The sequence below is a fragment of the Ornithorhynchus anatinus genome, chromosome 3 (genome assembly GCF_004115215.2).
Source record: "Ornithorhynchus anatinus isolate Pmale09 chromosome 3, mOrnAna1.pri.v4, whole genome shotgun sequence".
In the NCBI taxonomy this organism is placed as follows: Eukaryota; Metazoa; Chordata; class Mammalia; order Monotremata; family Ornithorhynchidae; genus Ornithorhynchus; species Ornithorhynchus anatinus.
Genome location: NC_041730.1, coordinates 16,708,407 through 16,729,000, shown reverse-complemented (window position 1 = coordinate 16,729,000; position 20,594 = coordinate 16,708,407). Strand labels below are relative to the sequence as shown.

The 20,594-nt window shown below is 52.8% G+C and overlaps 1 protein-coding gene across 2 annotated transcripts in view; it reads right to left on the bottom strand.

Annotated features, from left to right (window-relative positions):
* Window positions 1–20,337, bottom strand: part of RAB3IL1 (RAB3A interacting protein like 1) — a 41,170-nt gene extending 20,833 nt beyond the window's left edge. The window contains exon 1 of one of the 2 annotated variants that reach the window (XM_029061521.2): window positions 20,067–20,337. In XM_029061521.2, coding sequence (XP_028917354.1) covers window positions 20,067–20,077 — 11 coding nt within the window. In that variant the 5' untranslated portion in view covers window positions 20,078–20,337. The remainder of the gene's footprint in view (window positions 1–20,066) is intronic. The other variant, XM_029061520.2, reaches the window with a different exon arrangement.
* Window positions 20,338–20,594: the final 257 nt, after the last annotated feature.

Here is a 20,594-nt window from a genome sequence, read left to right as displayed (position 1 = left end):
ACAGACTTGGCCTGGAGGAAGGGAAGGTACTTAGACTGGAGAGGGAGTGGATTCTGGGGCTGAAGAGCGGAGGAGTGGGCTTTCTCTGTCCCTGGGACCCCCACCTGGAGTGCTCTTTGATGGGGGAGGGGCTGGAACTTTGAGGGGTGAGGGATGAGCTGGGCGGGAGCCTGCCTTCACTCAAGCAATCAGTGACATTCACTGAGTGCTTACTGTGTGCTGAGCACTGTACTAAGTAAGCACTTGGGAGAGTATAAAGCAACAGAGTTGGTAGACAAGTTCCCACCCTCCTGCTTCAGTACCTGGTCCAGGGGTGCCGCAGCCCCCCAGGGGAGACCTCAGATCTGTCCCCTTTCATAATAATTATGGTATTTGTTAAGCACTTACCATGTGCCAGGCACTGTACTAAGCGCTAGGGTAGATAGAATAAATTGGGTTGGACATAGTCCCTGCCCACATGGGGCTCACAGTCTCAATCCCCATTTTCCAGATGAGGTAACTGAGGCCCACAGAAGTGAACCGACTTGCCCATGGTCACACGGCTGACGTGGTGGAGCCGGGATTAGAACCCATGACCTCTGACTTCTAGGCCTGTACTCTATCCACTACGCCATGCTGCTTCAAGCGCTTGATATCCACCCACCCTCAGCCCCGCACATTATGTGCGTGCTTGACCGCATACTCCGCCATTTCCCCTGCCTGTAATTTATTTCATTGTCTGTTTCCCCTCTAGACTATAAGCTTCTTGAGGGCAGGGATGGCGCCTACCAAGTTGACTGGACTGTATTCTCCCCAGTGTTTAATAATAATAATAGTAATAACGTAGGTATTTGTTAAGCGCTTACTATGTGCCGAGCACTGTTCTAAGCGCTGGGGTATTCATTCATTCATTCAATAGTATTTATTGAGCGCTTACTATGTGCAGAGCACTGTACTAAGCGCTTGGGATGAACAAGTCGGCAACAGATAGAGACGGTCCCTGCCGTTTGACGGGCTTACGGTCTGATCGGGGGAGACGGACAGACGAGAACGATGGCACTAAACAGCGTCAAGGGGAAGAACGTCTCGTAAAAACCGATGGCAACTAAATAGAATCGAGGCGATGTACAATTCATTAACAAAATAAATAGGGTAACGAAAATATATACAGTTGAGCGGACGGGTACAGTGCTGTGGGGATGGGAAGGGAGAGGTGGAGGAGCAGAGGGAAAAGGGGAAAAAAGGGGTAGACACAGGGGAATCAGGATGTCCCACGTGGGGCTCACAGTCTTAATCCCCTTTTACAGATAAGGTAACTGAGGCACAGAGAAGTTAAGTGACTTGCCCACAGTCCACAGCTGACGAGTGGCAGAGGTGGGATTCGAACTCATGACCTCTGACTCCAAAGCTCGTGCTCCTTCCACTGAGCCACGCTGCTTCTCTGGTTTAGTACAGTGTTCTGCACACAGTGAGTGCACGATATATATATATTTTTTGCTATTTGTTAAATGCTATGTGCCAGGCACTGTACTAAACTCTGGAGTAGACACAAACTAATCAGGTTGGACACACTCCATGTCCCACATGGGTTCACAGTCTTCATCCCCATTTTACAGATGAGGTCACTGAGGCACAGGGCAGATAAGTGACTTGCCCAAGGTTACAAAACAGACAAGTGGTGACGACTTCAAGAAGCAGCGTAGCCTAGCGAATACAGCACGGGCCTGGCAGTCAGAAGGGCCCGGGTTCTAGTCCCGGTTCTGCCGCCCGTCTGCTGTGTGAGCTTGGGCAAGTCACTTCACTTTTCTCTGTGCCCCGGTCACCTCATCTGTAAAACGAGGATTAAGACTGTGAGCCTCACGTGGGACGTGGACTGTCTCCAAACTGATTACTTTCTATCTTCCCCAGTGCTTAGAACGGCCCCTGGCACCATGTCAGTGCTCAACAAATATTATTATCGTTATTATCATTTATTAGAACCCAGGTCCTTCTGATTCCCAATCTCGGGCAACATCCACAAGGCCAGGCTGCTTTCTCTAGGCCAAATTGCTTCTCTCTCACTAATGGATTGAGCCTGGCAGGGACTCGGTCCCCCGGGGGGAGCCGGTTCCGGGGCCGTTCCGGAATGACCCGGCGGCCGCCAGCTGTGAAGCCGTCCCAGGAGCTAAAGTCTGCATCCCAGAAGTGCTCCCTGACCTGGCAGCACCCAAGGGTTCCTGCGCCCAGGGTCCTGGGAGCAGCAGCGGACATTCAGGGCAGGGGAAGAGCTCAGCCCCTCCAACTGATGATTGGAACCTCCTGGAAGGCAGTGAACCAACTCTACTGTATGGTCCTCTCCCAAGAGCTCAGTACGGTGCTCTGCACTGGGTAAACGCTCAATAAATACCCCTGAGTGACCGATTAGGAGAAGCTGGCTGGCTTGCAGAACCCAGTTCTTGAACTGGGGAGAAGGGGCGGGCTTAAGTCCTTCTAAAACCCTGGAGAGAAGAGGAGACGGGGAAACAGAAGAGACAGAGCTCAGAGCACCATGAACACGCAGATCCGCTCCCCGGATCACCTTCCTACAGAAACGCTCTGGGCATGTCACTCCCCTCCTCAAAAACCTCCAGTGGTTGCCTATCGACCTTCACACGAAACAAAAACTCCTCACTCTTGGCTTCAAAGCTCTCCATCACCTTGCCCCCTCCTACCTCACCTCCCTTCTCTCTTTCTACTGCCCACCCCGTACTCTCCGCTCCTCTGCCGCTCACCTCCTCACGGTCCCCCATTCGTGCCCGTCCCGCCGTCGACCCCCGGCCCACGTCCTCCCGCCGTCCCGGAACGCCCTCCCTCCTCACCTCCGCCAAACTGACTCTCTTCCCCTCTTCAAAGCCCTCCTGAGAGCTCACCTCCTCCAGGAGGCCTTCCCAGACTGAGCCTTCCCCTTCCCTCCACCCCTCCTCCCCTTCCCAGTCCTCCTACTCCCTCCCTTTGCTCCACCCCCTTCCCCTCCCCTCAGCACTGTGCATATTTGTATGTATTATTTCTCTATTTATTTTGTTTATGATGTGTATCTATCTATGATTCTATTTTTCTTGATGATGTCTGCGCCAGACTACTTGTTTTGTTCTGTTCTGCTTTGCTGTCTGTCTCCCTTGTTTAGACTGTGAGCCCGTTATTGGGCAGGGATTGTCTCTGTTGCCGAACTGTCCATTCCAAGCGCTTATTACAGTGCTCTGCACATAGTAAGCACTCAATAAATACTATTGAATAAATGAAGCAGATCACTCTTCAATTAATTCATTCAGCAGTATTTACTGAGCGCTTACTATGTGCAGAGCACTGTACTAAGTGCTTGGAATGTACAAATCGGTAACAGATACAGTCCCTGCCCTCTGACGGGCTTACAGTCTAATCAGGGGAGACGGACAGACAAGAACAATGGCAATATATAGAATCAAGGGGAAGAACATCTCATTAAAACAATAGCAAATAAATAGAATCCGGGTGATGTATTCAATTAATCAATCAGGTATTACAGAAGCAGCATGGCTTAGTGGCTTAGCATAGGCCCGGGAGTCAGAAGGATCTGGATTTGAATCCCAGGTTCACCACATGCCTGCTGTGTGACCTTGGGCAAGTCACTTCACTTCTCTGGACTTCGGTGACCTCATCTGTAAAATGGGGATTGAGACAGTGAGCCCCATGTGGGACAGGGACTGTGTCCAACCTGATTCGCTTCTTTCTACCCCAGTACTTAGAATAGTGCTTGGCACATAGTAAGTTCCTCGCAAGTGCCACCCCCTCCGCCTATGCTTCGGACCCCATTCCCGCTCATCCTATAAAAACTATCGTCCCTTCCCTCCTCCCCTCCTTAACTTTCATCTTTAACCACTCACTCTCCAATGGCTTCTTCCCCTCTGCCTTCAAACATGCCCATGTCTCCCCATCCTAAAAAAACCCTCTCTCGACCCCACTTCCCCTTCCAGTTATCGTCCTATCTCCCTCCTACCCTTCCTTTCCAAACTCCTAGAACGAGTCGTCTACACTCGCTGCCCAGAATTCCTCAACTCCAACTCTCTCCTGGACCTCCTCCAATCTGGCTTCCGTTCCCTCCACTCCACCGAAACTGCCCTCTCAGAGGTCACCCATGACCTCCTTCTTGCCAAATCCAACGACTCCTACTCTATCCTAATCCTCCTAGACCTCACGGCTGCCTTTGACACTGTCGACCATCCCCTTCTCCTCAACACTTTATCCAACCTTGGCTTCACGGACTCTGTCCTCTCCTGGTTCTCCTATCCCTCTGGCCGCTCATTCTCGGTCTCTTCGCGGGCTCCCCCCCGCCCCCAGCCCCTAACTGTAGGGGCTCCTCAAGGGTCAGTTCTCGGTCCCCTTCTGTTCTCCATCTATACTCACTCCCTTGGTGAACTCATTCACTCCCACGGCTTCAACTATCATCTCTACGCAGATAACACCAAAATCAGTGAAGCAGCGTGGCTTAGTGAAAAGAGCATGGGCTTGGGATTCAGAGGTCATGGGTTCTAATTCTGCCTCTGCCACTTATCAGCTGTGTGACTTTGGGCAAGTCACTTAACTTCTCTGTGCCCCAGTTACCTCATCTGTAAAATGGGGATTAAGACTGAGCCCCACTTGGGACAACCTGATTACCTTGTATCAACCCCAGAGCTTACAACAGTGCTTTGCACTTAACAAATACCACTATTATTATTATTATTGTTATCTACATCTCCTCCCCTGTTCTCTCCCTCTCCCTTCAGGCTCATATCTCCTCCTACCTTCAGGTCATCTCCACCAGGATGTCCGCCCACCACCTAAAACTCAACATGTCCAAGACTGAGCTCCTCATCTTCCCTCCCAAACCCTGTCCTCTCCCTGACTTCCCCGTCACTGTGGACGGCACTACCATCCTTCCCGTCTCACAGGCCCACAACCTCGGTGTCATCCTTGACTCCGCTCTCTCATTCACCCCACACATCCAATCCGTCAGCAAAAGCTGCCGGTCTCACCTTCACAACATCGCCAACGTCCGCCCTTTCCTCTCCATCCAATCTGCTACCTTGCTGGTACAAGCTCTCATCATATCCCGACTGGATTATTGCATCAGCCTCCTCTCCGATCTTCCATCCTCCTGTCTCTCCCCGCTCCAGTCTATACTTCACTCCGCTGTCCAGATCATCTTTCTACAGAAACGCTCTGAGCATGTCACTCCCCTCCTCAAAAATCACCGGTAGTTGCCTGTGAGCCACTCTTGGCTTCAAAACTGTCCATCCCCTGGCCCCCTCCTACCTCACCTCCCTTCTCTCCTTCTACAGCCCAGCCTGCACACTCCACTCCTCTGCCGCTAACCTCCTCACAGTGCCGCATTCTCGCCCGTCCCGCCGTCGACCCCCGGCCCACGTCCTACCGCTGTCCTGGAATGTCCTCCCTCCTCACATCTGCCAGACTAGCTCACTTCCCCCTTTCAAAGCCCTACTGAGAGCTCACCTCCTCCAGGAGGCCTTCCCAGCCTGAGTCCTCCCTTTCCCTCTGCCTCTCCTCCCCTCTCCATTCCCCCTACTCCCTCCCTCTGCTCTATCCCTTTCCCCTCCCCACAGCACTTATGTATATTTGTATATATTATTTATTACTCTATTTTATTAATGCCTTGTATTATCTATGATTCTGTTTATCTTGATGGTATTGATGCCTGACCACTTGTTTTGTTTTGCTGTCCTCTCCTTTCCCCTTTTAGACTGTGAGCCCGCTGTTGGGCAGGGATTTTCTCTATCCGTTGCCGCCTGTACATTCCACGGGCACTGCACAAAGTAAGCGCTCAATAAATACGATTGAATGAATGAATGAATGAACAAGTACCATTATTATTATTATTAATTATGAAGCACCCAGGAGAGATCAGAAGAGTTGTAATCACAATGAACAAGCTGCCTCTGACAGGCCCTGGGGACAGAGAAGCAACACACAATTTGCACTGGACCAGGAAAAGTCAGAGAGCGGTGAATCCACCGAGTCAGCACAGGATTTCAGGAGAAAGATAACAGCTGCTCTAAAGCAAGCTTGGTTAATGTGCCCGGAGGGAGGGAGGCGGAGATGGGGGGCGGGGGGGGAAAGGGGGGAAGGCCCAGATGCAGCTTTCACAAATCCTCTACGAGGGAAGAGGCAGACAACGGATAAGGTTGGCCGCAGTACAAGGAAAGAAGGAGAAACTGATGACTCTAAACCATCTCCGAGGCTGACCTGCTTTTCCTCCCTCCGCTCGCCCCCCCGGCCCCATCTTCAGCCAGGAAAATAAACACCGGGATAAAAGGTTGGAACCACGGGGAAGCAACCAAAACCCAAGCGACAGCGGCTGGGCGGGAGTCAGCCAGAGTTCACAGAGGAGAAAAGTTAAACAATGAGCCAATCTGCAAGTCCAGCCACCCGTTTCCAAGTATGAAAGACCCCGCTCTCCCTCCGACAGGAGGCCCAGGTCTGGGCCTGCCTTTCATGGCTCCTGCCAGTCGGGATGTCTCCCTGAGGTCCCAAAGATGGGGCTCCTGGAAGGCAACAGAAGACGGGCCCTTGGGATGCGCAGAGATGCCATTCCCACCCCCGGGAGGGGAAGAGACGCCCGACCCAACGGCCAACGCTTGCTGCCGGTAGGAACGGCACCATCCGCCTCTCCCGGCCCCCTTCCCTCCTCGTCCTCTGGGGTTTCCCCTCAGTCAGGGGCGGTCAGAGAGCGGGACGTGGCAGGCCGGCACCGGGCCTGGCCCGGCCTCCAGTTCATACAGGAAGGGCCTTGCTGGGTCCGTTTCCTGAGGAAATGAGCCGGGCCCGTTGGAAAACTGCAGATCCTGCAACTCCTTTCCCGCCCCACCCACCCCTAGCTCTGTTTGCCACAGACCTCGAGACCTCCCTTTCTTCCCCTTGAAGGAAGAAAGCCGAAATACAAAAGCTCAGGAGAAATTCGGAGAGCCTGGCTCACGCCCACAGACTCCCATAGCGGTCGGCCTGTTTACGGTGTAGAGAATGAGTTTACATATATACTGCATTTAAGCGCTTACTATCTGCCAGGCACTTACTAAGCGCTGGGGTTGATGATCCGGTTGGACACACTCCCTGTCCCACACGGGGCTCACGGTCTTAATCCCCATTTTGTGGCAAATCACTTCACTCCTCTGGGCCTCAGTTCCCTCAGCCGTAAAATGGGGATTAAGACCGTGGGCCCCGTGTGGGACAAGGGACTGTGTCCAACTTGATTAGCTTGGATCTACCCCAGTGCTAAGAACAGTGCCTGACACACAGTAAGTGCTTAATAAATACCAGCATTCCCCTTTCCCCTCCCCACAGCACTTGTGCATATTTGTATATATTATTCATTGTTCTATTTTATTAATAATATGGATATATCTGTGATTCTATTTATCCTGATGGTATCGATGCCTGACTACTTGCTTTGTTTTGTGGTCCGTCTCCCCGGTTTAGACTGTGAGCCCGTCGTTGGGCAGGGGTTGTCTCTATCTGTTGCCGAACTGTACATTCCAAGGGCTTAGTACAGTGCTCTGCACACAGTGAGCGCTCAATAAATACCACTGAATGAATGAATGACATGAAACCGACAATCGAAAGACTTTGCACTTCTCTTCCTCGGACCGTGGAGTGGCCACAGGCCACAACCGTCACCTCCCCTTGAATTCTTGGGGAATTGAATGGTCCTTGGTGCCCCCCAAACTCAGCCCCACTCAATGTGGCCAGAACTCTTGGGGTTAATGTGGAAAAAAAACCCCAAAAAACCAGGGCAGCGTGGCCTAGTGGAAAGAGTCTGGGCCTGGGAGTCAGAGGCCCTGGGTTCTAATTCCAGATTTGCCACTCGTCTGTTGGGTGACCCAATTTATGACTTATCTGGGCCTCAGTTTCCTTTCCTGTAAAATGAGAATTCAATACTAGTTCTCCCTCCTACTTAAACTGTGAGCCCCATGTGGGACAGGGACTTTGTGCATCCTAATTACCTTGTATCTGCCCCAGCATTTAGAACAGTGCTTGACATACAGTAAGCGCTTAACAACTAGTACTATTATTGCTATTATCTTAAAAGTCTGGAATGCCACAGTAGAAACCCGCCATCTTGTGATATTAGCATCTATCCCTCTGCCTTCCTCCCAACATCCTTGGCCACCAGGGAAGTCCCCTTCTGCTTCCTAATGGCTCTCCCAAGGAGACCCCCGTGAGGGGAGGGGTCCACCTGCTAGAAGTGGCTCATTCTGGATGTTCCCTTGGCTGAGGGATGGAGTTGGGGGCTAGCAGGGTTCCGTAGACCATCCCAAATCCTCTGGGCCTACCTTTTCCATTCTGTCTTCCTCGTCTTCCAGCTGAACTGGGCATCAATCCTTTCTAATAACTTTAATTGCTGAACTCAGAATTCCCTTTTGTTGGGGGCAGCTCTGAGTTAATGAAGCGTCCAAACCTGGGCTCCATCTCTCTGGGGAAGAGGCAGGACTTGCCTGAGTCCTGGAAGGGAAGGAGGGAAAAGGCTTGCTCTTCCTTGCCCCCATCCTGGGTGCTTCCATCTATCTGGCTCCCTCCCACTCTCTCCTTACTGAGACAGATGGCTTCCCCAAATCCTTGCCTCCCCCAACCCGGATGGCAGGATGGAGCAGCGTGGCTCAGTGGAAAGAGCCTGGGCTTGGGAGTCAGAGGTCAAGGGTTCAGATCCCCACCCTACCTCTTGTCAGCTGTGTGACTGTTTGCAAGTCACTTCACTTCTCTGTGCCTCAGTTCCCTCATCTGTAAAATGGGGATGAACACTGTGAGCGTCACGAGGGACAACCTGATTCCCCTGTATCTCCCCCAGCGCTTAGAACAGTGCTCTGCACATAGTAAGCGCTTAACAAATACCAACATTATTATTATTATTATTCTCTTCTCCCAACTAAGTATGGGCTTAAGCTGACGTTTCCTTTCCTCTTCTTCTCTCAGGAGACCACTTCTCCACTAGGCCTGGTGTTGATCCTGCCTCCACGAGGAAGTACATCCAAGCGCTCAGTACAGTGCTCTGCACACACACAGTAATCACTCAATAAATACCTTGATTGACTGCCCCCATGGGGCTGGCTCATGACTTCACCTCCATAGTTTTCTGGGCCCAGCAGGGAGCTGGGGCTAGCCCACCCCGTGGAGCCAGAAGGAGACCGGACCGTGGGCAAGTCACTTCACTTCTCTGGGCCTCAGTTCCCTCATCTGTAAAATGGGGGTGAAGACTGTGAGCCTCACGTGGGACCACCTCATTCCCCTGTATCTACCCCCAGCGCTTAGAACAGTGCTCTGCACGTAGTATGCGCTTAACAAATACCAACATTATCATCAGGAGGAGGAAACGGTCACCGTTGCCACTTTTCTCCTCCTCCCTGGGCCGCAGGGCTGGGCACGAGTGGATCCCGCCGCTGCCGACCTACGCCCCGGTCGGCGGATGCCCGCCGAAGAGTGGCCCGGCCCCGGGCGTCTCCAGAGCTCCAATCCCATCCTGACTCTGATGGATTTTCCAGGGTGCCTGGGGAGGAGTAGGGCGAAGAGAAGGAAGAAGAGGTAAAAGGACAGGGTGGAGGAGGAGGAAGACAGGGTGAAGTGGCTTTCAGGACAGCCCATGCAGGTCGGTTCTGCTGCAGCTTTTTGATTCGAGGAAAGAAGGGGCATATGCAGGGATGGGTTTGGCCGATTTGAGCTTCCTTCTCCTCGGAAACCAGGCTCGGGCCAGATTGACGCGGGACCGGTTCGACCTGAGGCCAGAAGCCTAGAGTGGGGCACAGCCACCTGCCCACAGCTCCGGGATCCCGGCTCAGCAGCCTCCCAGAGAAGGGCTGCAGCCAACTGCCGCCCAACAGGGCCCCCTTCCCATCCCGATCTTGGATCCCTCGGGGCATTTGCAGTGCCCTGGAAAGCAGCCAAGGGGACAGACAATCCCCGCCACGCTGTGCTGACTGGCCAAGAGTTGGTGGTGCAGAAACGGAGGATGGGGGCTGATTTGTAACACAGATTCCTGACGGCTGGTGGCCAACACCATTCCTCAGTAGGTAAAATTCCCGCCAAAGGGCTTTTTTCCTCCCTCGAGGGGTTCTACTTAACCTGTCTCCTCCTGACATTAGGATGGCAGATGTTTGGGCCGACCAGGCAAACCCTTGAAGGCATTCTAGTGGATCGCCTGTATTGGATCCTACAGGCCGGTCCATCAAGTTGTCAAGTCACTTAATAATAATAATGGTATTTGTTAAGCGCTTACTATGCGCAAAGCACTGTTCTAAGCGCTGAAACTTCTCCGTGCCTCAGCTCTCTCACCTGTAAAATGGGAATTTGAAATATGTTCTCCCTTCTGCTTAGACTGTGATTCCCATCTGTGACAGGGATTGCATCCAACTTGATTGACTTGACTCGACTTGATCTATCTCGTCGCCTAGTACGGTGCTTGGCAAGTACGTGCTTAAGAAATACCACAATTTATGTTACTAATCATCTAAATGGGCACTAGGGAAATGACAAGGTTCTAACGAGGACAGATGAACAGACCCACCACTATGTATCTCTTAATAACAACCACCACCATAGAATTGGTTAACTACTGTGGCGAGCACTGTACTAAGCAATGGGGTAGGTTCATTTTAGACTGTGAGCTTGTCTCTACACTGTGAGCTGCTCGTCGCGGGCAGGGAATGTCTCCCCCAAGTCCTTAGTAGGGTGCTTGGCTCAAAGTAAGCGCTCAATAAAAAGGATTGAATGAATGAATGATCAGACAGGATCCCTATCTCACTTGGGGCTCTAGCTGTAGTGTAGGTCATTTGGCAAATTGCGTGTGATGGAAAATGGGGAAATACAGTGCGGTCCCTAAAAAGAGTGTGTGTGTGTGTGTGTTTGGGGGGATGGGAGGAAGAGGAAGGAACGAGTGGAGTCAGGGAAAACGAGCGGATTGACACGGATCACTGAAAGAGCTAAGACAGCGGTTTTTGAGAAATTACATCCTGATGATTGGGAGAGAAGAGCCCAAGGAAGGTTCGACCATGAGACAATCCCTTCTGCCCCAGCACGGGCCTACACAAGCCCTCTGTTTATTTACATTTGTTTGCAGCAATGTCTACGGCACAGAGCAAAGAGGCTGGGAATCAGAGGACCTGGGTTCTACTCTCAGCTCTGCCACTTCCTTGCTGCGTGACCTTGGACAAGTCACTTAACTTTTCTGTGCTTCTGTCACCTCATAAAATAATAATAATAGTGCCACCATTCCTCCTACTATGACAGGCTGTGGTCTACTAGTTGGAGATTCTAGAATCCGCCTTCACCTCCCCATCCAAGCGGCCACTAATCTGTGGTCCAGCCACTTGTCTTATCCTGGATCAGCCTCCTCACTGACCTTCCAGCCTCTTCTACTCCCCAGTCTATACTTCACTGGGCTGCCTGGATCATTTTTCTAGAAACATCACTTTGCTCGTGTGTCTCCCCGCCACCCCCAACGGTTGCCCATCCATCTCTGCAACACACAGAAACTCCTGATCATCGGTTTGAAGGCGTTCGGCTCTCTCCCTACTACTTACCCCCTCCTCTCCCACTAGACCTCAGCTTGCACTCTTCATTACCCTCGGGCTAACCGACTCATTACGCCTCATTCTCAGCTCCCCTAATATTCATTCATTCATTCAATAGTATTTATTGAGCGCTTACTATGTGCAGAGCACTGTACTAAGCGCTTGGGATGAACAAGTCGGCAACAGATAGAGACGGTCCCTGCCGTTTGACGGGCTTACGGTCTGATCGGGGGAGACGGACAGACGAGAACGATGGCACTAAACAGCGTCGAGGGGAAGAACGTCTCGTAAAAACAATGGCGACTAAATAGAATCGAGGCGATGTACGATTCATTAACAAAATAAATAGGGTAACGAAAATATATACAGTCGAGCGGACGAGTACGGTGCCGTGGGGATGGGAAGGGAGAGGTGGAGGAGCAGAGGGAAAAGGGGAAAATGAGGCTTTAGCTGCGGAGAGGTAAAGGGGGGATGGCAGAGGGAGTAGAGGGGGAAGAGGAGCTCAGTCTGGGAACGCCTCTTGGAGGAGGTGATTTTTAAGTAGGGTTTTGAAGAGGGAAAGAGAATCAGAGAATAATACCGACTCCTTGCTCGCACTCTCTTTCCTGTCTGGTCCTCCCCACATCTGGCAGACCACCGCTCTCCCCACTGTGGGCAGCGAATATGTCCGTTTGTTGTTATATGGCACTCTCCCAAGCGCTTAGGACAGTACTCTGCACACTGTAAGCACCCGATAAATACGACCGACTGTCCCGACCTTTGAGAAATATCATCTCCTCCTTGGGGGCCTTCCCTAGTTGAGTCTAATCTCACTTCATATACCCCCTCAAACTTCACTTTGGCATTTCCCTAGAGCACTTATGTACATATCTTTTTAATAATAATAATTATGGCATTTGTTAAGTGCTTCCTCTGTGCCGAGCACTTTTCTAAGCGACGGGGGAGATACTAGTATATCAGGGGACAGGTACTTGGGGTTCACAGTCAAAGTTGGAGGGAGAACATGTATTTATACTCTATTACTTTTCCTTGCCTTTATTTTAGAGTCCGTCTCCCCAGCTACATAGGATCCTTGCGTGTAGGGATCATGTCTTCTATCAATCAGTGGTATTTATTGAGCACTTACTGTGCTAAGGACTTGACAGAGTACAATACAAGAGAGTTGGTAGCCATGTTCCCTCCCCTCAACGAGTTTACAGCCAAAAGACGAGCTTACACTCTAACTCAGTTGTGTCCTCCCAAGTGCTTAGCACAGTAATGGAAGGATGGATTCTTCCCTTGCCGCTTGAGTAATGAAGTCACTTAATTATTATGCTCCCGAACAACTGTGTCCCCCATTTTAACTTAGAGTCTTCTGTCGGTTCCAATAATAACTATAGTATTTGTTAAGTGCTTACTACGTGTCAAGCACTGTACTGGTCGCTGAGGTAAATACAAGAGCATCACTGCCCCACATGGGACTCACAGTCTAAGAAGGAAGGAGAACAGGTATTAAATCCCCACTGTGCCGATGAGGGAACTGAAGCCCAGAGAAGTTAAGTGACTTACCCAAGGGCCCACAGCAGGTATGTGGAGGAGCCGGGATCAGAACCCAAGTCATCTGTTTCCCAAGCCTGTGTGTTTTCCACAAAGTCATGCTGCTTCTCCAGGCATACAGCACTTGGGTCCGGTGACAGAACTGAGCAACCACCCAGGGTCTGAGAGAAACCACTTCTTCTTTCAAATATAGGCAATTCCATTTTCATGGAGATTTGGAACTGCATCTGACACCCCTGCTCCAGGCAGACCCTACACTCGGCCTAGCCTCCTGGACCATTCGTAACACTGGTAATAATAATTACCAGCGTGCCTCAGTGGAAAGAGCACGGGGCTTGGGCATCAGATGACATGGGTTCTAATCCCGGTTCTGCTACTTATCTGCTGTGTGACCTTGGGCAAGACACTTACCCTCTCTGGGCCTAAGTGACCTCATCTGTAAAATGGGGATTAAACTGTGAGCCTCAAGTGGGACAACCTGATTACCTTGTAACTACCTACCCCAGAGCTTAGAACAGTGCTCAGCACATAGGAAGCGCTAATAAATACCATAATCATTAATAATAACTCTGGTATTGGTTAAGCGCTTACTATGTGTCAGGCACTGCACTAAATGCTGCGGTAGATACAAGGTAACTGAGTTGGAGACGGTCCCTGTCTCACATTGGGCTCCCAGTCTTAATCCCCCTTTTACAGATGAGGTGACTGAGGCACAGAGAAGTTCAATGGCATTGAAGTGACTTCCCCAGGGTCACAGAGCAGACAAGGGACAGAGTCGGGATCTGAACCCAGGTCCTTCGGACGCCCAGGCCCGGGCTCTGTCCACCGGGCCACGCCGCTTACCGGGGCTGGGTCATCCGTAACACTGGACGAGGTGAGTTCGATAAATGTGCGTGATGGGGTCTCGGCGAACGTTAGGGGCTGACGCAAACTGAGGCTGGCCCGAGCTTTGTTCACTTTTCTGCAAACGGTTTGACCTTCCCTGAGAACATCCTAGAAGCCTAGAGACGTTAAGTGACCCGCTCAAGGTCACCCCGCGAGTCAGTGGTCACACTTGGCGGGGGCTCCGTGCTGGGTTACACGGCGTTCCTCCGCAGCGAAGGCACAAGTTTCAACTTGAAAGCGTTCTGTCAAAGATGTTCAACTGTAGCACTTCTCCGGCGCCCGCTGTACCTCCCCTGATCCATTTCTCCTCAAAACCCTTTCCTCGTCCCTTACCTCTCTAGCCCCGCCTTTGCTCGCTACTTTCACCTTGGATTTCCCGATTTCTCCCGTCTCCACTGGGAATGTACCTTCCCCTATCCATCCTCTTCCCTCACCAAGCCCAGTCCCCACTCTGGAGGAGAAGAACCTCAGGGGATGAGGTTCAAACACTTGTCTGCTGTGTGACTGGGCAAGTCACTTCTCTGTGCCTCAGTTGCCTCATCTGTCAACCGCGAGCCCTATGTGGAACAGGGACCATGTCTAAACTGATTAGTTTGTATCTAACCCGACACTTTGAAAAGTGCTTGAGAAGCGGCATGACTCGGTGGGAAAGAGCCCGGGCTTGGGAGTCAGAGGTCGTGGGTTCGAATCCCAGCTCTGCCACCTGTCAGCTGTGTGGTTGTGAACAAGTCACTTCACTTCTCGGTGCCTCAGTCCCCTCATCTGTAAAACGGGGATCAAAACTGTGAGCCCCACGTGGGACAACCTGATCACCTTGTATCCCCCAGCGCTTAGCACAGTGCTTTGCACATAGTAAGCGCTTAACAAATACCACCATTTATTTTAACTTCTCGGTGCCTCAGTTACCTCCTCTGTAAAAACGGGGATTTAAAAATGCGAGCCCCACGTGGGACAATCTCGTTACCCCGTATCTACCCCAGCGGTTAGAACAGTGCTCTGCACACAGTAAGCGCTTAACAAATACCATAATTATTATTGACACACAGTAAGTGCTTAAGACCATCATCATCAGGGTCTTAAAGGAACACAATCTACCTCACTCCAGGAAGACACACATCACACTGGCTTCTCAAGTGAATGAGGACAGAACTGAGGACCTGAAAGGGACTTTGCGGGTCCATTTGGCTCAGTTTTTTGCCCGTAGGGAGAAGCCGGTCTGACCTCTGTATCCTCATTCGACAAGACTGAAGGATTGCGAGGAATATTGGGAGCTGCCCAGCCAGTGAGCCTCACTGCGCCACTGTGTCCCGGGAATTCTAGGTAACACCAGTTTGGATCTTCCTGCACACAAGCGGATACGACCCTGAGCACACCGTCCCAGCCACGGCTGCGTGTGACCTCGGCAACGTGTGCACATGCACTTTCCCCACACTTCTCCTCTGCACCCTCTCCGCGTCCCACTCACCATGGACTTGCGGCCAGGGCCAGAGGGATGTTGCAAACAGAGAAGTAACATGGCAGGTGTGGCCCAGGCTAGACAGAACTGGATCTCGCCTAAGGTTACCTTTTCTCGTCTGCTGTGTGACCTTGGGCAAGCCACCTAACTTCTCTGGGCCTCAGTTACCTCATTTGTAAAACGGGGATGAAGACTGTGAGCCCCACGTGGGACAACCTCATTACCCTGTATCTACCCTAGTGCTTAAAACAGTGTTTGGCACATAGCAAGCACTTAGCAATATTATAATTATTATCATTAAAATAGCTAAGAAAGGAAATTACACCAGTCGCCCTATTTCAGACTCACATTTGCTCCCCTCCCCAACTTGGCGACAACTGAACGAACGGACCTCGGACCGGGGAGCTGAAGATGTCTGGGTTCAAATTTCAGAAACGCAGCCCCACCTTCGGCAAGATGCTACCCTCCCCCTCACACTGCGGGTTGGGAGGAATTGGGAGGAAAGTGTCTTTCTACCTAAGGGGGTGGGAGACTGTCCCCCTCCGGCTTTATTCCCACCTTGTCCTCTCCCCTCTTCCCTGTCCTCTTCTTCCATCCCTCCCCCCAACACCGACGCCCAAGTCCAACGTTTACTTAGCTCCTGCAGCCCCCTCGCCCACCCCCCCGATTCCTCCCCTTGCAAACTTGAGGGAAGATTGGCGGGGGGGGGGGGGTGTCTCACCACCGACACGGTCGAAGAGATAGAAAAAGTACGACAAGCAGCATGACCTAGTGGACAGACCACGGGCCTGGGAGTCAGAGGGACTTCTCACTCTAGGCTTCAAGGCTGTTCGTCCCCTTGCCCCCTCCCACCTCTCCTCCCTTCTCTCTTTCCACCGCCCACCCCGCACGCTCCGCTCCCCCGCCGCCCACCTCCTCGCCGTCCCTCGGTCTCGCCCGTCCCGCCGTCGACCCCCGGGCCGCGTCCTCCCGCGGTCCCGGGACGCCCTCCCTCCGCACCTCCGCCAAACTCATTCTCTTCCCCTCTTCGAAACCCTACTTAAAGCTCACCTCCTCCAAGAGGCCTTCCCAGACTGAGCTCCCCCTTTTCCCTCTGCTCCCTCTGCTCCCCCTTTACCCCCCCTTCACCTCCCCTCAGCTAAGCCCTCTTCTCCCCCCTTTCCCTCTGCTCCTCCCCCTCTCCCGTCCCATCCCCTCGGCACTGTACTCGTCCCCTCAACTGTATAGATCTTCATCACCCTATTTATTTTGCTAATGAGATGTACAGCGCCTTGATTCTATTTATCTGCTATTGTTTTCATGAGATGTCCATCCCCTCGATTCTATTTATCGCCATCGTTCTCGTCCGTCCGTCTCCCCCGATTAGACCGTGAGCCCGTCAAAGGGCAGGGACCGTCTCTATCTGTTACCGACTTGTCCACTCCAAGTGCTTAGTACAGTGCTCTGCATATAGTAAGCGCTCAATAAATACTATTGAATGAATGAATGTTTCTAATGGAAATCAGAAGGCTCCACCACCTGTCTGCTGGTCAAGACTTTTCACTTCTCTGTGCCTCAGTTATCTCATCATTAAAATGGGGATTAAGACTGTGATCTCTATGTGGGACAGGGACTGTGTCCACCCTGGTTAAGTTGTATCTACCCCAGGGCATAGTACAGTGCCTGACACGTGGTAAGCGCTTAACAAATATCATTTTTAAAAAGCAGGTCTTTGGGGAGGGAGACAATAAAGAGTGACGACCTCCCAGGCTACCCCTTCCAGAAGGGGAAGCAGATGTCAGCTGCCTAGGCAGAGGTTTTGTCTTCTAACTCGGACCCTCGGCGTGGCTCAGTGGAAAGAGCCCGGGCTTGGGAGTCAGAGGTCATGGGTTCGAATCCCAGAGTCAGAGGTCATGGGTTCGAATCCCAGCTCTGCCACTGGTCAGCTGTGTGACTGTGGGCAAGTCACTTCACTTCTCTGTCCCTCACTTACCTCATCTGGAAAATGGGGATTAACTGTGAGCCTCACGGGGGACAACCTGATTACCCCGTATCTACCCCAGCGCTTAGAACAGTGCTCTGCACATAGTAAGCGCTTAACAAATACCAACATTATTATTATTATTACCCCCCTCCGACACCCGGTCCAGATAGAAGACGACCCCGCATCGAGCAATCCCCAGCCCAACTCTCGGGCGTCCGCTCCGGAACCCGAGATCCTTTCTGGGCCTTCAACCTGCAGCTGGCCCTCATAATGATACTATTTGTTTAGTGCTTATTATGTTCATTCATTCAATCATATTTACTGAGCGCTTACTGTGTGCGGAGCACTGTACTAAGCGCTTGGAATGTACAATTTGGCAACAGATAGAGACAATCCCTGCCCAAAAGCAGCCTCACAGTCTAAAAGAGGGAGGCAGCAAAACAAAACAAGTGGTCAGGCATCAATACCATCAAAACAGATAAATAGAATCATAGATATATACACATCGTTAATAAAATAAATAGAGCAATAAATAATCTATACAAATACACGCAAGTGCCGTCGGGAGAGGAAAGGCGTAGAGCAGAGGGAGGGGGTGGGGGAATGGGGAGGGAAGGAGAGGCAGAGGGAAAGGGAGGGCTCAGTCTGGGTGCCAGGCACCGTACTGAGTTTTGGGGTGGGCACAGTGCTTGGCACATAGTAAGCGCTTAAATACAATCATGATTGTTACAAGCAAAGTGGGTTGGACACAGTCCCTGTCCTATGTGGTGCTCACGGTCTCAATCCCCATTTTACAGTTGAGGTCACTGAGGCCCCGACAAGTAAAGCGACTGGCCCAAGGTCATACAGCAGACAAGTGCAGGGTCAGGATCAGAACCCATGAACTTCTCTCCCCGGTCCGGGCTCTATCCACTAAACCATGCAGCTTCTCCACGATCCAAGCTCGCAAGCCCTGCGCCTCTCTGTTCCTAAATCCGGGTGAGATTCCAGGCTAGGGTGGGAAGGGGGCTTCATCGACCGGGAAATATCTCCTCCCCTCTGCACCTGCGGCCCCCGATCCTCATTCTGATCCTCTGCCACCCTCCGCTCACCTCATTCCAAACATCTCCGGGGTTGGGATGGGAGTGGGAAACCTCCATCCCCTCGCCCCCTCCTACCTCTCCTCCCTTCTCTCTTTCTACCGCCCGCCCCTCACGCTCCGCTCCTCCGCCGCCCACCTCCTCACCGTCCCCCGTTCTCGCCCGTCCCGCCGTCGACCCCCGGCCCGCGTCCTACCGCTGACCCGGAAGGCCCTCCCTCCTCCCCTCCGCCAAACTGACTCTCTTCCCCTCTTCAAAGCCCTCCGGAGAGCTCACCTCCTCCAGGAGGCCTTCCCAGACTGAGCCCCCCCTTTCCCTCCGCTCCTCCTCCCCTCCCCATTCCCCCTCCTCCCGTCCTCTGCTCTTCCCCCTTCCCCTCCCCACGGCACTGTGCGTATCTGTATATATTTATTACTCTATTTATTTTGTTTATGATGTGTATAGCTCTATGATTCTATTTATCTTGATGCTATTGACGCCCTGAGCACTTGTTCAGTTTGTTCCGTTTTGTTTCGCCGTCTGTCTCCGCCGTTGGGACTGTGAGCCGTTATCGGGCAGGGATCGTCTCTAACTGCGGCCGAATCGTCCATTCCAAGCGCTCGGCACACAGTAAGCGCTCCATATATCCGATCGAACGAATGAAAATTAAAAACTGAAGATTTCTGCAAGAGCCCGGGTCCGACCGAGTGTGGGGACGGGAGAAGGGAGGCAGGAATTTTGGCAGATCCCAGGGAAGAGGCGGGTTGACCGGAGCCGGTGGACATCGCCAATTCCCCGTCCGGCCCCGCATTCATTCAACCGATCGTATTTCTTGGGTGCTCGCTGTGTGCAGAGCACTGGGCTAAGCGCTTGGAAAGTACAATACGGCAATAAAGAGGGACGATCCCTGCCCTCGCCGGGCTCACAGTCTAGAGGAGGGAAGAGAGACGTCGATACGAGCAAACGGGCATCAATACAAATGAATACGATGATAGACAGAAACACATAAACATAAGTGCTATAGGGTGGGGAGAGAAGCAAGTGGCTCAGCGGCAAGAGCCCGGACTTGGGAGTCGGAGGTCCTGGGTTCTAATCCCGACTCCGCCGCTTGCCAGCTGGGTGACTCTGGGCAAATCCATTCATGAGTATTGGTTGCGCGCTTGCTATGTGCACAACACTATACTAAGCGCTTGGGATGGACAATTCGGCAACAGAGAGCGAGCCCATCTCTGGGCCTCAGTCCCCCCATCTGTCAAATGGGGATGAAGCCTGTGAGCCCCACGGGGGACCACCTGATGACCTTGCATCCTCCCCCCCAGCGCTTAGAGCAGTGCTTGGCACATAGTGGGCGCTTCACAGATACCAACATGATTAAGGGGAGAGGCTTCAGGGGGATGGGGAGGGAGGGAGAACCGGGCGCAGTCTGGGAGGGCTTCTGGGAGGAGGTGCGCCTTCAGGAGGGCTGGGGGGGGGGGGAAGGAAAGTTAGCCGGAGGGGCCAGAGAGGAAAGACTGTGCGCCCCACGTGGGACAGGGACTGTGTCCAACCCAATCTGCCCCGGCGCTCAGTCCAGTGCCCGGCACATAGGAAGCGCTTAATAAGTACGATGATGATTCTTATTATTATTATCCCCGACCTACCCTCGCCACATGCCGGCTCTACGTCCCGTCGGTCGGTGGGTGGGTCCGGGGCTGCGGTGGTCAGGACCGGCCGGAGCCCCTCGGCCGGGCACACACACCTCCCCGCCGGGGGCAAGGAGCCGCACGCTGCAGCACCGGGGCTGCTGCAGCACGGGGGCTCCTGCAGCACGGGGGCTCCTGCAGCACGGGGGCTCCTGCAGCAAGGGAGCTGCGGCTGCAGCGCCGGAGCTCCTGCAGCAAGGGAGCTGCTGCAGCCGAGGTCCTGCAGCGCAGCTCTGCGGCAGTGAGCACTGTACGCGCGCCTCCGCCTCGCGCCGGCCTCCTGGGGGTCACGTGGGCTGGGGAGGGCGGGGCCGCGCGCGGCCTGCACGTGCCCGGCCACGCCCGTAGCCACACCTACCTCCCCTCCCATAGGTTCCGACCGCGGCCTACGCCCACATCCGCCTCCCATTGGTTTTCCTCGTGGCCACGCCCACTCCGCCGCTCTCATAGACTTCGCCCGTAGCCACGCCCATATCGTTCTCCCAT